The 15274-nt window shown below is 41.6% G+C and overlaps 2 protein-coding genes across 2 annotated transcripts in view; one reads left to right on the top strand and one right to left on the bottom strand.

Moving 5' to 3' along the window:
- The window catches only part of MRPL47 (mitochondrial ribosomal protein L47), a 16866-nt gene extending 12988 nt beyond the window's left edge, over window positions 1–3878 (top strand). The window contains exon 5 of the mRNA XM_025195987.1: window positions 3753–3878. The gene's annotated coding sequence lies outside the window, so the exon portion shown is untranslated. The remainder of the gene's footprint in view (window positions 1–3752) is intronic.
- The window catches only part of ACTL6A (actin like 6A), a 15908-nt gene continuing 787 nt past the window's right edge, over window positions 154–15274 (bottom strand). The window contains exons 2-13 of the mRNA XM_006017184.2: window positions 14214–14388; window positions 13556–13656; window positions 10843–10940; window positions 6177–6271; window positions 5912–6018; window positions 5736–5825; window positions 4365–4426; window positions 3900–4014; window positions 3453–3533; window positions 2111–2206; window positions 1123–1209; window positions 154–661 (exon numbers count right to left, since the gene is read on the bottom strand). Of these exons, the coding sequence (XP_006017246.2) occupies window positions 581–661; window positions 1123–1209; window positions 2111–2206; window positions 3453–3533; window positions 3900–4014; window positions 4365–4426; window positions 5736–5825; window positions 5912–6018; window positions 6177–6271; window positions 10843–10940; window positions 13556–13656; window positions 14214–14331 (1131 nt within the window). The 5' untranslated portion in view covers window positions 14332–14388 and the 3' untranslated portion in view covers window positions 154–580. The remainder of the gene's footprint in view (window positions 662–1122; window positions 1210–2110; window positions 2207–3452; window positions 3534–3899; window positions 4015–4364; window positions 4427–5735; window positions 5826–5911; window positions 6019–6176; window positions 6272–10842; window positions 10941–13555; window positions 13657–14213; window positions 14389–15274) is intronic.

Here is a 15274-nt window from a genome sequence, read left to right on the forward strand (position 1 = left end):
GTAAATTGAACGCAATGTTTTCATGACCGAGCTAGGGCTGCTGTAATATGCTAACAGAGATCCATAAATCCTAAAAACAGTTTTCAATCAATTGGTGCATAGAAGAGTAATTGTGGAGAGTAACTGAAAAATCAAAGTAACAAATTCTGAAAACAGGGTCATTTGTGTTTATTTTTTAAAAGAAATTAGAGCATTTAAGGCCAACAGATCAACAAGGAAGACTACTCTGAAAGTACATGAGACATCTCATAAGTCTGCTGCAAGGCATTTGCAAGATTTTTGCCTCTGAGTCAACCTGTAAAGCTATTCATAGGAAAAAAGATTTTAGAGGAAATAGACATTTATACAAAATTATAAAATGCTTGCTTTAAGAATTATTGCTTTAGAAAGGATGCAAACATCCATATTTTGGGATAGTACCACTTAGGCCTTTCAAACAATAGCTAAAGGTTTGTTAAAATGGAGCTCGGTGCATTTAAAAAACAGTACTACAAAAAAGAGTCCGTCCCATTCCTGAGTATGCTAAAGCTATAAAACATAAGGAGCACTGGGAAGGCAGCAGTTTCTCACAGTGAGAGGTCTAAGGGCATTTCCTTTCTACACACTGCTTTCCTCCTTCTTCATACTCTTGTTTAGAGATCCACATCTGCTGAAAAGTACCCTGCAAAAAAAAAAAAAAAAAAAAAAAAGTTGAATCAAGGTTGCAACTAGGACATGATGTGCTGAGAGCAGGACAAACAAGCCAGGCTTTCCATTTTTTCCAAAAACCTGAATAAAGCCATGGCTGCCTTGATGCCTCTTACTACTAGGTTTGGTAAAAGGCTGGGATAAGAACAGGGAAAACTACCTTATCAACTTGCAGGATCAGGCCCAAAGATGCAGTAAAAAGAATCTCTCAAGAACCCCACATCCTTTACTCTTTGGAAGCGAGGGAAAAGCAGCTAAATTCAGCCACCTTCAGTTCAGGCATAGAACATTCTGTACTTTCCATGAATATCCCCTCTCCTACCACATACAGCACTACTCACTGCTCTGGGAGTAGCAGCTGCTACAGAAGTCATAAGCTACTTCTGTAGGAGTCTCTTTATTCACCTAATGATCCTTTCCCCAGGCTGTACTTACCAGAGAAGCCAAAATTGAACCACCAATCCATGAACTAAACCTCCGCTCCACTGTCGTGTTGTTTGCTATCAGCTTGAGCCGCATGCTCTGAACAGAGGGGGAAAAAATGTTAACAAGATCAAACTGAAAGTGGGGTGTGCAGCTGAAGGTTCAAGCCCTTTTCTAACCCTGAAAGGGATGGGATGGAGAGAACTTGGGACTTGCACTAAAGTCATTATTACAGCCGATTCAAAGAGACCGATTCTGTTGCTTTCTTCATGATATGAAGATTGTTTGCCCTGCACTTTGGAGGTCACTGCAGTGCTCCAAAAAGTCTAAGCCTGTTAAATATAAGAAATGGGTTGCTGATAACAGTCCATCTGCAAATTGTATGTGTGGTCCAGAGAACAAATCTCGGCTACAAAGCTAACAAGAACTCGAAAGGAATTTTGCCTTAATAGTCATAGGAAATTGCCACCATTCAAAAATAGTTAGGTTTTCAACAATTATTATTTGCAAGCAGAAAGGTAGGAACACAGTATTTTCAAACCAATTTAAATACCTGCACAAGCCTCTTTTACATTACTTATTTCCAAATTGCCCTGTATTTTTTTTTTAATAAAAGATAGGAACTAGTATCCCTCATTTTGTCCATAAAAAGGCTTCAGCAGTCTGAGCACAACATCAGATACTGGAAGTCCCAAAGCTGTAATCCTGAATTTGTCATTAATTCCCTTTGTATCTTTCATGAATAGTGAGGTCTTTCCTTACTTGGTCCAACATGAACTATTTGGATAAAAGCTCTGTGGAGAAGCTACAACTTTCCCGGTTCTGTAAGCTGGTCAGTCTATAGCATCTATTTTTTTTTTTTTTTGGTAAAACGTTTTAAATATTGAGCTCCTAATGAAATCAAAAGTTGCTGTGTATGTCTGTAACTACTATATAGGTCGGTGGATTTAAAAAAAAAAAAAAAAAAAATCACCTTAAGTAACAATTTAAGAAGTCTTACCGGTGGGGTTTTCTGAGAGAGTTCCCTGTTCAATCTGTCTGTAAAACTCTGTATAAGAGTATTTCCTCCTGCTACAATCACACTGCCATAAAGGCCCTGGGAAGAAAAAACAAAACTCCAAGAGTTTATTTGGGATGTATTTGGAGAGCATTTCTTTACCAATACAAAGTAAAAAAAGAGAATGGACCTGGTGACCGTCTATAAACTCACTAGGGGGAACCAGAAGGGTATGGGGGAGACGCTGTTTCCCCTAGCCCCTGCTGGCATAACAAGGAATAATGGGCACAAGTTGATGGAGAGGAGGTACAGATTGGACATCCGAAAAAACTACTTCACAGTCAGGGCGGCTAGGAGCTGGAACCAACTTCCAAGGGAGGTGGTGCTGGCCCCTACCCTGGGGATCTTTAAGAAGAGGCTGGATACTTACCTGGCTGGACTCATTTGAGTCCCGTTTTTGTTTTTAGGGTGAGTGGTTTTGTTTGTTTGTTTGTTTGTTTTTGGGTTGTTCTCCCGCCCTGGCGGGGGGTCGGGCTAGAAGATCTATTAGGTCCCTTCCGACCCTGAAACTATGAAACTATGAACTATGAATGCTACTAGTACTTACAGCCAGAAACATACCATATTACTTGACATAAGATATAATTCAGCATATAAAATAGATTATACTATGAATAGTAGCTTTATCTACTTTAAGAAAGAAGTTTATGATTAAGCTATACAAGGGTATGGGGAGGTAGTATGAAAACTGATCCCACACAATTCCCATTTGGTAATTTTACTTTTTTGTTTCTAGTCTGTGCTCATATCTTGTCTTGTAACTAGATGTACCAACTACAGAGACAACAGGAGGAACTAATATTTCATGAGGAAAAAAAAAGTGTACATCCCAAATCAAATACATTTTACATATAATACAGCAGGCAAAGACAAAAGGTGAATTGGTAGGTCAGATCATGACAACTTGACAAATAAAGAAAAGGAGTGGGGTAGCCCATATGCAGAGAGGGTCAGAAGCGCATGCAGCCAAATGGGCAATGCTCTTCCGCAGATAGTGATGGTGGGGGTGGACTCAAAAATGCAAAACGCTTTGTGATGAGATGCTCTCTCTTTTATCACCTGAACTGTATAACATAGGAATAGCTATCCTCAGACATGTCATATATATGTTTACATATTCCCCATTGTAGATACACAGCTTTTAGAGGTGAATGCTACAAGCACCATAAAATAACTTCTTAACTTCTGAAGGTCCATCGGTCTTCAACTACAATATATTTTAATTATGAACATTACAAACAAGACCATCTCTGCTGAAAATAAACCATGTCTGACTGACACTCACCGGTCTGATGTCTATATCGCACATTCCAACACTTGTGGTAACAACATGGCTCACACCCAGCATTGTATTGCCAGATAAGCCCTGGAACAAAATTATTAAGCCACAAGTCAGCGCTTCAAAACACTAAGGCATATTAAAGCAATATATAAATATTTATTCCTTATCCAGAGCCAACAGAGACTGGGATAAAGATTTATCTCAATTTGTAGTCTATTTTGTCACTATGGTATCTCAGCACCACACAGCTTTATTTAAACAAGTACCTGGTACCCTGAGTTAAATTTGTTCTCCTCCACCCAGGCATAGGTTGCAGCCCCAGAGAAGACAGAATATGAACACAAAAATGTTCTGCATCATTACAACAAACAAAGGAAAGGTGGCTCTGAACTACAAAGACTGAATAAACTATGTCTGCATATCTGTACGTGCTACTTTCATTTTTTTTACCTTTACATTGGAAGGATCAAATAATCCTTCTGGAATTTTTAGACGTTCTGCACCAAAGTCACAATTATAACCATTGGGGAACTCGTAATGAACTGTCGGCATCTGTGCAGCGACCCTGCAGGTAGATAATGGAGCATTAGTCATTAAGTTCTGTTGCTCTCTGTCAATATGTACAGTGCAGCAGCTAATTAAAAAAATATAAACCACAAATTCTAAAGAAACACAAACATGTTAATAATAGGATCTGTGTTTTTGGTAACCTATACTAGAATTTCTTGTACCTTGGTAAATCAAATGCAATCTCTAAAATCCAGATATACATTGTATTCCTAACTCCAAAAAATGATTTTGTCTAACATCAAACTTTTGTAATGAGCTAAAACCGGTACATCTTCCATTTTTAGGAAATTTACATCCGTCACACCATACACACAGCAAAGTTTTACAGAGAAAACAGTGACATACTGTTCATCATAGGTTGAATCGGATACTTGAAGGACAGAGGCTTGGAAATCCTGAATTACACACTATGGAGAGAAAAACAAAAGGTTATTCCAATGTCGACCTCACTTACACAATATGAAACAAGGAAAAAAGCCGTTAAAAAAGACCAAACATATTTGAAACTGATTACATGTTTATATAGCTTATTTAGGGGTTTTGGTTGTAGCCAAGTTGGTCTGAGGACATAGGCAGGCAAGCTTCTTTGAGAAGATGTGATCTCTTTTATCAGACCAACTGACTTGTTGGAAAAAAGTTCTTTGCAAGCTTTCACGCACAAGCACCCTTCAAGTGAAACTATTACAGCATATATATTTAGCGTAGTAAGCTACCTTAGAGGTTCAGAATGCTTAGCTTCTACGAGATGCGAGCATTTGAGGGAGGGAAGAAAAAGGAACAGGGCTGGGCCCCCCCCCCGCTCTGTCCTGTTTTTCTCACAAGTACAAAAGGTTCTAAAGAAGCTGGAAGACAAGGTATAAATAGCTTTGCCACTAGGGCACTTTATATAATAAAGGCGGAGTATTTCCTTTTGGAAATGAAAGTTTTATTGTAACCAAGGCTGAGCTCTACCAGAGCTATCATGAATTTTTATATTTAGCAAACTGTCTGTTTGGGAATATCTGCCAGTGAATACAAACTAGATGATAATGAACTAAAAAACTTAAATTGAGGCATAAATATTTAAATTTGGACTACTTGGGAAGCCAGTGCAGAGCAGGAGCTCATCTATATCACTGTGGCAACACAGAAGACCAGTCCAGCATATTCTCAATGACTGGTTCAGTTTCTCCCAAAGGAACTGTGGAAAGGGAGAGACTGAGTTTAGGATTACAAAACCATAGCGACTCCTTTGTTGGGAACATGTGGAACGATATAATGTTTCCCATAACTTGTTGGTCTAATAAAAGATATCAAATTCACCCAAGGAACCTTGTCTTCCCATAACTTGATACACACATGAAGACACACCCATATTCCTTTCTTGCTTATATCCTTACAACTATTTTCTTGTAATACTAAATAACTGGATCTAACTGAATACATTAGCATAAACTTAATTCACACCTATCCAACAAATCAAACCAGATTACCCTAAAACTTCAGTCTGCACATTTCAACAAGGGGACAAAATACAATTATCTGTTGAAACTGCTCTAAACAACAGTAAAACTGATGTTTGAAAGACAACCTAAATAGTTTTTCCTCCCCTCCACCACAAAAAAAAAATACATCACGTTGCATTTTTTTGCTAGAAACTTTTCTTTGTATGAGAATAGTATACATCTGCAAATGGAGTCCTTCATGAGACATGGAAGAAGGAACAGATTTACTTACGTTACACATATAATTGTGCCAAGATCTTGTGACCTGAGGCAATTTCTCTTTTCTCTTCCAATTGGCGGGAGATCCCTCTCGAACTGCTTCCTGCAATTGTAGGAACATTCAGTGACAGTCAACAATTTATGCTTCTCAAAATATAGCCCTTATTTAAAATCAAGTTACTTTCTCACCTTTGATGCAATCATATATGGAGGAATTATCTCTATGTTCATTTCCTGAAACAGTTCTCTGCATTGCATAGTAATAAAGTCGCCAGCCAGAGGTGATTTTACAATGCCTACAAGAAAATTTTGGAACGTGTTTAAACGCTTATTTAATAAGCAAACAGAATATTCCCAATTTGAAATGTCCACATTTTCTTTCAGTAGGAATAATAAAACTAATTTCTTGATACCAAACATAGTATTAAGTTATCCAGCTGTGAAAACTCTTTACCTTGTTGAAGTACATATCCATCATGCACCGGAATTGCAGTGGTATGTGTTGCTCCACTATCCAAAATCAGGCCTGTCGATCGGCCATTTGCAAAGCTAGTCAGATGAGTCAAGGAGAAGAGACTCTGCATGTTTTAAAAAGTTGTCAAATATAATAAGGAACGATAACCACAGAGTTCTACTTCAAACTTTACAACCGACTTATTGTGAGCCTCCAGTAACTGTCTACAAAAAAAAGTTCCAACCTCACACAGCTGACAGGTTTTAATTTACGTTGGTGGACCAAGACCTTGTCGTGGTGGAGAGGCTTGTGTCCCCCCACCATGATGCTCAGAGCTATGTCACCAAGTCTCACGCTCCTAGCAGGGTCACCCCTGGCAAACAGGCCTGAAGGGAAGTTCCAGACAAATCATGATCCAACCCTAAGTCTTCAGCAGCAGATCAGGTGGTAGATGTCAGGATCTCAACAGCTGTAAAGGCAAAAGAAGGTTGCAGCAAGATGGAGACCTCCTGTCACCTGGAGTTCTCCCTTGCCACTAGGCCCAGATCTCCTCCACATCAAGACTGTGTCGTTGCTGTTTCTGCACACCAGCTTCTTTCTGTTAAACCAGGTCACATGCAGGCTTCTACCACAGGAAACACGCTCTCCCCTCTACCAACCTCCAAAAGCCCTGCAGTGATGAAGCAGTGGTAACAGAGATCAGACTAGAGAATCCAGTAGTCTGCAGCCACAAATCTGCGCACAGGTTGCGGTAGCCTGATGGTCATCTTGCACCTAGGTTGAGACGGGTGCAATTTGGCAGCTACCATGTCTGAGCAGTCCTATTCAGGATCCCCTCTGCTCACCCAACATGGGAAGGGGGCTAGAAAAGGTGCTCTAAACCTAAGCTGTCTCATCTGCTCCTGACTGGATAATCGTGTCCAAATAGGATCATTCTCCCTGTGGTCAAAAACAGAAGACAATGATTTTCGCAAAATGGCAAGTTTGCACCGTAATGGATAACCAAGACAACAAATGACCAGAAAGAAGAAATTCCATTGTCTCTGGGGAACTAGTGAGATGCAACATCAACACTGCAGCTCGGAGTGAGACAAGACAACCAGATGAGGGTCAGATAAGTGAAGAGGGTAAAAACTACACGTCCTGGAAGGTGAAGCCAGCTCAGGACTGAAGCACTCACAGCACTGGCTTCAACGTCAAGAATCAGCTCGTCAATCATATTACATAGCTGCCTGTGGGCGTTAACAAACATCTCATGACCCTCCGTCTTAAGCTCAGCAACAACCAGTATGCCACTGTCCTCAGTGCGTACACCCCAATCCTTGATACTGACACTGATGTTAAAGAACAGTTCTATTCCAACCTTTACCATGTTCTGAATAATACTTGCAAGGAGGACAAGATAATTCTCCTCAGGTGATTTCAACACCAGTCAGGCATACCCTAGAACTCTGGAGTGGCACCACTGGGAAGAAAGAAGGAAAGTCAACTCCAATGGCATCCTCCTCCTGAGCAAATACACGGAGCATGGTTTCACGAACACCATCTTCAGACAGAGACAAATACAAGACTACATGGAGAAACCCTCACTCTAAGCACTGGCACCTCTTTGGCTGTTATATCATTAGAGTCTATGATCAAATGGATGTCCATATCGCACGACCCATGCAAGGAACCAATGACTGTTAGAGAGATCACCATCTTGTCAGATCCACGATGAACATGCAACTTAGTCCAAAGGACTGAAAACAGCCAAAAGCAATGCAGAGGACTTTCAACATCAAGGATCTTCAACAGTCTCTTCACGAAAAGCTCTCTGCCCTGTCCATAAATGAAGGCAATGTTGAGAAACTCTGGAAGGGATTTAAAATTGCCATCCTGTGGACTCAACAACACCAAGACTGGTTCAGTGAGAGCACCACTGAGGTCCAAATCCTTCTGGACTAGAAGAGAAGGGCTCAATCTACTTGGCAAGATGACACCTCATCTCAACAGAAGAACGAGATGTATCCACTCTTAGAAGCTGAAGCTCAAAGGAGGATCCAGGAAATCAGGTGTGGCAAGATAAAGCCAAGGAGATCCAGCTCCGTGCTAACAAACATGACATGCATAGCTTTTTCCAGGCAACAAAAGCCACATACAGCCCAACTTTCCATGCTCCTACTTTCTTGCGATTGCAGGATGACTTTTCGGCTCCTCAAAGACAATGAAACTATCCAAGCTAGATGGAAAGAGCACTTTAAGGCAGGCTCCTTAACCATGATTCAAATGGTATGGATATCAACATTGAGTCCATCCCTGAACACCCTGAAAGGGGATCCCTTGCCAATCCTCCTATCCTACGAAAAGTCTGGTGTGCCATCAAGAAAACCAAGAACAACAAGGCTACTGAACCAAACTGGCATGCCTGCTGAAATCTACAAGACCGATGGCAATTAGCTGGTGCACAGACTCCACAAATTTATTCTTCAAATTTGGAACAACAAAGAATTCCCTAGGTATCTGAAGAATACCAATACCATGACAATCTTCAAAATAGGAGAAAAATCTGTGTGTGGGAACTATAGAAATATCCTCCTCCTTTCCACAGCAGGGAAAATCCTTAGCAAGAGGAAGAAAATGATTCAGGAGGACATAGGAGAGGAAAGTCCTGCCAGAATCTCTGTGTGTTTTCAGACCGTCCCGTGAGGCAAATGACATGATCTTTGTTGCCCACCGGATCCAAAAAAGCATCAGGAACAACATCAGGACCCATATATGGGCTTCACTGACCTTACTAAGGCCTTTGATTCTATCAATCACAAAACCCTGTGGAAAGTACTGGCCAGATTTGGATGCCCTGAAAAGTACATCAAGGTCTTGAGGCTTTCCTACTATCAGATGTCTGAAACATTCTGCGTAGCAGATTAGAGAGACATCCATTCGTCATGCAAACTGGGGTCAAGCAAAGATGCATCACCACCCCAACTCTCTTCTCCATTTATTTGATAGTCATCATGCTTCTCAATAAGGATCACCTTCCTTCTGGAGCTGACACTGAATAGATGAAGGATTCTTCAATCTGGGACATTTTCACTCACAGACCAAAGTATTCAAACAACCATCCTTGACTGTCAATATGCTAACAACTGGGCCATCCTTGCACACACTGAGGAAAGCCTCCAGACTGCACTGGATCTCTTCAGAAAAGCTTACCAAACTTCGGGCCTCTTTCTCAACATTGGTAAGACTAAAGTGCTTCATCAGCCTGCCCAGGCCATGAATGTGACCTCCCCCTCCCCCCCACTTCCAAATTACCATCAACAGAAAGACCCTACGGGTAGTTGAGCAATTCCCCTACCTCAGTAGCCACCTCTCAGAGTGAACACTGATGTGGAGATCTAGCACAGGATCCGGTGCACAAGTGCCTCCTTTGGCAAATTGCTTTGGTGTGTCTTTATTCATCACAATCTCTGGAAAGACACCAAGATCCGGGTCTGCAATGCAGTCATCATCCCTGCTCTTCTCTACAGCTGTGAAACATGGGTGACTTACTGTTGTCATCTCACGAGCCTGGAGAAGTATCACCAATGATGCCTACAGAAAATTCTCCACATCAAATAAGAAGGTTGCTGCACAGATGCCAGTATCCTCACTGAAGCCAATATTACTGGCGTTGAGTCAGTGATCCTCAAGCACCCATTTTGCTGGACTTGACGTTGTGTGTATTCACCTGACTCCTGATTCCCAAAACAAATGCTCTATCCCAGCTTAGTAACAGCCCAAGATCTCATGATGGCCTGAGGAAACGCTGTAAGGACACTTTGAAGGCATACCTCAAGAAAACAGACGCCGACATTGAAGAGCTGGGAAGAGCTGGCTGCCAACCAACTCTAATGGCACCACAACCTCAACCAGGTGGCAGCCCGTTTTGAGGTAAAACATCCTGTCCTCAAAGCAGGGGAGAGAGAGCAGAAGGAGGAAAAGGAGAGGATTCTCATCCTGCAGCCTACTTTCCCTTGTGAAATGACCTGCAGCTTCTGTGGGCGATCTGTGGCTCAAGGATTGGACTTCTAAGTCGCTTCAAGGCTCATGAATAAGTCATAACAGAGATCTTCCTCAAAAATCGAGGGATTGCCGATAAGAACAAATAATAATAATAAAAAAAATACATACCAACCTCACAGATGATGGGTTTTAATTTACACTGGTAAACTGCTCTGAGGGTTGAATGAAAGTGATAGAAATTCTGTGTCATACCAAGTAGAAATCTTTAAATAAAATGCTTCCAGCTTACTTGGATTTTGAACTGCTGCTCAAAAAGGTAGATGTTATTAATTTAAGATATTTATAACACTGCTGGTTGAATGTCTTCAATCTCAGATATCGGTTGTGGGAGACAGGAATTAAGCACTTCCATTACCCGAGAAAGCCATTTTAGGTATAGTGTTACATGCAGCATATGATATAAATCTGTAAAAGTTATTTCCCAGAATAGTTTCAGCAGATTTATAGAACTGAACACTAAGGTGACAGCACAAATGGAAGCTATTTCCTGAATATCAGTTATTACGGGAATCTATTTTGATGAGAAAAAAAGTATAGGCATCTTATTCTACTAATACCCACGTTTAATAAGATTTCAGTAGGTCCTGAAAAACTGTGTAGACCAACATTTCAAGGATACGCTGTCAGGACTGCAGTTTTACACAAGAAAAAAGCAGGGATGTTGTAATGTTCAAACATCAGTTCTGTCAATTTCTCGCGCTTTGCCCTGGTATTCCACTGGAAAAGTGGGGTAAGCAAGCAAAACAGAAATAATGAACCTCTCAAGAGTCATTATGCTTATTACGGTCTGTTCAGAGTGCCAACAGATGTTAAGAAAATCAAGATTATTAAAACTGAAGCTTATGTAACTTCGCATCTGGTCTTAAAGCAAGATAATTATGTTTTTCTGTAGCAGGATTGGAGGGCTGTAGCCATGATGGTCCAGGAAGTGTGCGAGAAACAAGGGTTTTTAAGGGTGATATCCAACTGTACAGGTGGGAGAGAGATCAGACAAGCTTTGGGCCTAAAGTGTCCTTCTTCAGGCCTGGAAAAGAAGCAAATGCAACCTGAAGCATCTAAATCAGGGCCATCCAGCTTTTAAGTGGCTGGAGACCACATGCCATGCAAGCCAAACAACCCACCTGCTGCACCAGCATAAGCCACAGGCCTCTCACTGCATCTCGCCACAGAAGTGAAGCCACAGGCTCCCGACAGCACCACACCACATGGGCATCCTGGCCTCACCTTCAGGCCACTGGCTGCAGTCTCATGCTGCCCCACCCCTGACGTGGGGGCAGCAAGTAAAAACTGAAGGAAGGAGAGGGAACCTGGAGAGCTCAGCTGCAGCAGCAGTGATGGAAAGAAGGGGGAGAGTTGGGTGGGAGCCTGGGGGCCACAAATTAAACTTTTGCAGACCACATGGGCCACAGGTGGCCAGTTTGACAGCCCTGATCTAAATAAACACTTACCTTACACCACACTTGCTCCTTTCCTGGACCTGAACAAGGACACTTTGTGCCCAAAAGTTTGTCTAACATCTGTCCCATTTGTGTATATCAGGAATTTTATTTCCTTAGAGGAGTGTTCAGTTTTTATATTACAAAACTTTTTATTTTCGATTTGCTTAATTAAAAGGACTTTCTGAAAAATTTATTTTTGATAACAAGCAAAAGTTCAATTTTAAAACTCTGCAAATGAAAATTCTTTCTAGAGCTCAGTGCACGTGCAACCCCTCACAGCAGCATTCCCTGCTCAGGCGGCAGGCGGGGGGGGCAGGCGGGAGCGCTGGTGTCCCTCCCCTAGAGCACCAGCCGTGGAGCAGGGGTGCCAGGAGAAGTCCCACTGGCCCTTCTGGGCATGTCCCTGGCCCTTCTGGGCATGCTGCTGGCACTTCCAGGCAGCATTCCCTCTTAGAGCCACCTTAGAGGGAACACTGCTTCAGGGTTGCTGCACACAATCAGCTGCGGGCAACCCAGCACCCCAGTCACTGACTGGCCGCTTAGGGGGCAAGTGCCCCCCACCCCCAACTCAGGAGGCACCAGTCACCCATGCTAGAGCTCATTCCATGAGTTTCAAAAATTTTCATGAAACTGAATTAAGGTCCAAAAATAAATTTGTAATGTAAACATATACTGAAATGTGAAAGGGAAAGAAATTAATTCAAATTTTCCAGTTCCCAAGGTATCTTTCCATAGCTGTGCTTGTACTTAATTTAAGCAGAGACAACAACCACATGCCAAGTCACACCTGAATGTTGAGTCCCATTTTACTGAATAAAATCTCCTAAACCAGTTTTTAAGTTAGTTTAGCTCACTTAAAAATGTGCGTCTTACCACAAATTTGCCCTGCACCCTCCCCAAGTGCTACCTTGATCCCCTTCCTACATCCCTCTGCTGTTCTGCTTTCTGCCCCATCTGCCCCTGTGCTGTGTCACCTCCCCAACCTACCATGTGCCACACAGAAGCTGCCCATGCCCCTTATGGCACCTATGCCCTGGGTTGGCTACTCCTGGTTTAAACTATACTTAACACAGTCCAGTCTGTGGAAGATTTTTTGTTGCATCATTTCCCATTCAAGTTGGTTTTCAAAAGTTGTTGTTGTTGTTGAAGAACAGCGTGTCAGTGGGACAAACTGATAGACGGTTCCACGATACAGTGGATACCAGTCCACTGAGAAGTAGACCTCCGCCAAGAACCCCATGACAGCCACGCAGCAACAACTCAATACACCACTGAAAGGCCCTATTTGGAATGACTGTTATCAATGAAGGATACATTCATTATAGACACCTTCTGTGGTTTCTATGCATATTCCTACTTCCTGCCATTTTAATCCAGAGAACAGCAAGTAGGAGAACTGCTGCCAATATCTCTACTTAAATTCACATACCTCCAGTTCTCCAATGACCTAGAAGGCCATGCAGATTACCCTAGAGAACCAATTTAAAGCCTTTCTATTATACGTATGTTGCCTCTCCCCTGTTCTATTTCTGCAGGGCTGCCTGAGCCTGACAGATTATTTTCAATGGCATTTTTATTTTTAGTACATATAGGAGAAGAACACCTAAAACATTTCCACTTTTATCCCAGTAAAACACAAAAAAAGGCTCAAAACTAAATACATACAAAAATGCAGATCAAATAATTGTAGAGAATGGGTGTAGTGTGCTATGCCACATAAACATGGTTATCATTTCACATTACTGAGAACAACAAAAAATACAAAAAATAAATCTATCACGATAAAGTATTTTCAAATTACTTGGTTTTGATTTTTTTTTATAGTATTAAACATTTCTAAATGACAACGGAATTTAAGCCACTTCAAAAGAGAGAGAAATTATTTTTACTCACTGGTGCTTCTGACATTAGGACAGGATGCAAACTCGCTTCAGATTTAATGTGCATCTTGTACGTATGATCCAGAATTGCCTGGAAACTATCCCAGTCTTCAACTACAAACATTACAGCAGGTGGAGTAGTTCAATTAACAGTGACATTTGACTTCAAGTAAAATGTGTAATAAACACACACAACAGAAAGACATAACTTTTATCAAGAAGATCAAGCAGTAATCAGCAAAATTCACAAACTGCAACAGCTTTAAGAAATCTTGTTTATATGACTCATCATCATAACAGCTGGCAAGTAGATTTGCAGCATGACCTTTAAGACTGTACTTCACACTATTAGCAAACTTGGTAGCCATCATTAGGAGCTACAAGCTTCCTTACTGGTGCGTTTGAAGAGCAAGTCTTCACGCTACTCTTTACAAATATTTGCCACCCTTTTTTTCCCCCAGATGGGGTCTAATCCAGTCCACCAAATACAGGAAAACTCTACAGTTTTTCCTCAGATCAAGCAAACGCTCACTGCCTCACTAAGCAGCTTCTTCATAAAATGCATATATGACACATTACTGTTTCGCATGCAAAAGGCATAACTGCCATAGCCGTACATTAAGTTAGCAATCAGATCTTAAAAGCAAGAGGAAAAGGATAGAGCACCATACTCATTCCATTTTTTAAGGGCGAAATGGCTTCCATGTTTTCCCTTGGGACGCGCAGTGCATTGGTGTCTATGTAGTAAGTGGGGCCCCCTTGTTTGCCTTTATCACCATCTATCTCCATCAGCGTGCTGCCATCGTCCCTCTCCAGTACCACACCAATCGCTGTGGGAAAATCAACCTGAAATGTGAACACACATTTGCTCGCTCATAGACTTATAGAAAATTAGGGTTAAGAGAGACCTCGGGCGGTCACATCTAGTCCCATCCCCAAGATCATCCCAACCAAAGCTCTGTCTAGCCAGGCCTTAAAACCCCCACAAGCATGGCGCTTCCACCACCTCTCTGGGTAACCCGTCCCAGTGTCTGACTCCCCTCCTAGCAAGACATTTCTTCCTAATATCCAACCTTGAATCCCCTTGCTGCAACTTCAAACTGTTGCTCTTCATTCGGTCATCCACCACTGCCTACATCAGCGGTTCCCAAACCAACCACCTGTTTAAAACGATGTGCCGCCCACAAATTTTTCAGCTCGACCTTCGGTACCGCCAGCTAACGCGTGTCACGTCAACTCGTTATCGTGAATAATGACACAAAGTCATTTATCCCAAGGAGTCGTTATAATGAATAATCATTTCACAAATAATCACATGAAGTCATTTATCACATGAAGTTGTAATAGTGAATAAAGTCGTTATAATGAATAATCACATGAAGTTGTAATAGTGAATAAAGTCGTTATAATGACTAATCATATCACAAATAAACACATTAATTAATTATCCCATCAAGTTGTTATAATGAATAATCACGTGAAGTAATTTATTCCATAGCATCATTATAATGAATAATCTTGCGAAGTCGTTATAACGTATAAAGTCGTTATAATGAATGAAGTCATTATCACATGAAGTCATCACAATAAACGTGTCGTGGTGCCAGTGACAGATTTCATAGACGTTCGGGCTGGAAGGGACCTCGGAAGATCATCGAGTCCAGCCCCCCGCCCAAAGGGCAGGAAGTCAGCTGGGGTCATAGGATCCCAGCAAGATAAGCATCCAGTTTGC

This window comes from Alligator sinensis, unplaced genomic scaffold (genome assembly GCF_000455745.1).
Source record: "Alligator sinensis unplaced genomic scaffold, ASM45574v1 scaffold301_2, whole genome shotgun sequence".
In the NCBI taxonomy this organism is placed as follows: Eukaryota; Metazoa; Chordata; order Crocodylia; family Alligatoridae; genus Alligator; species Alligator sinensis.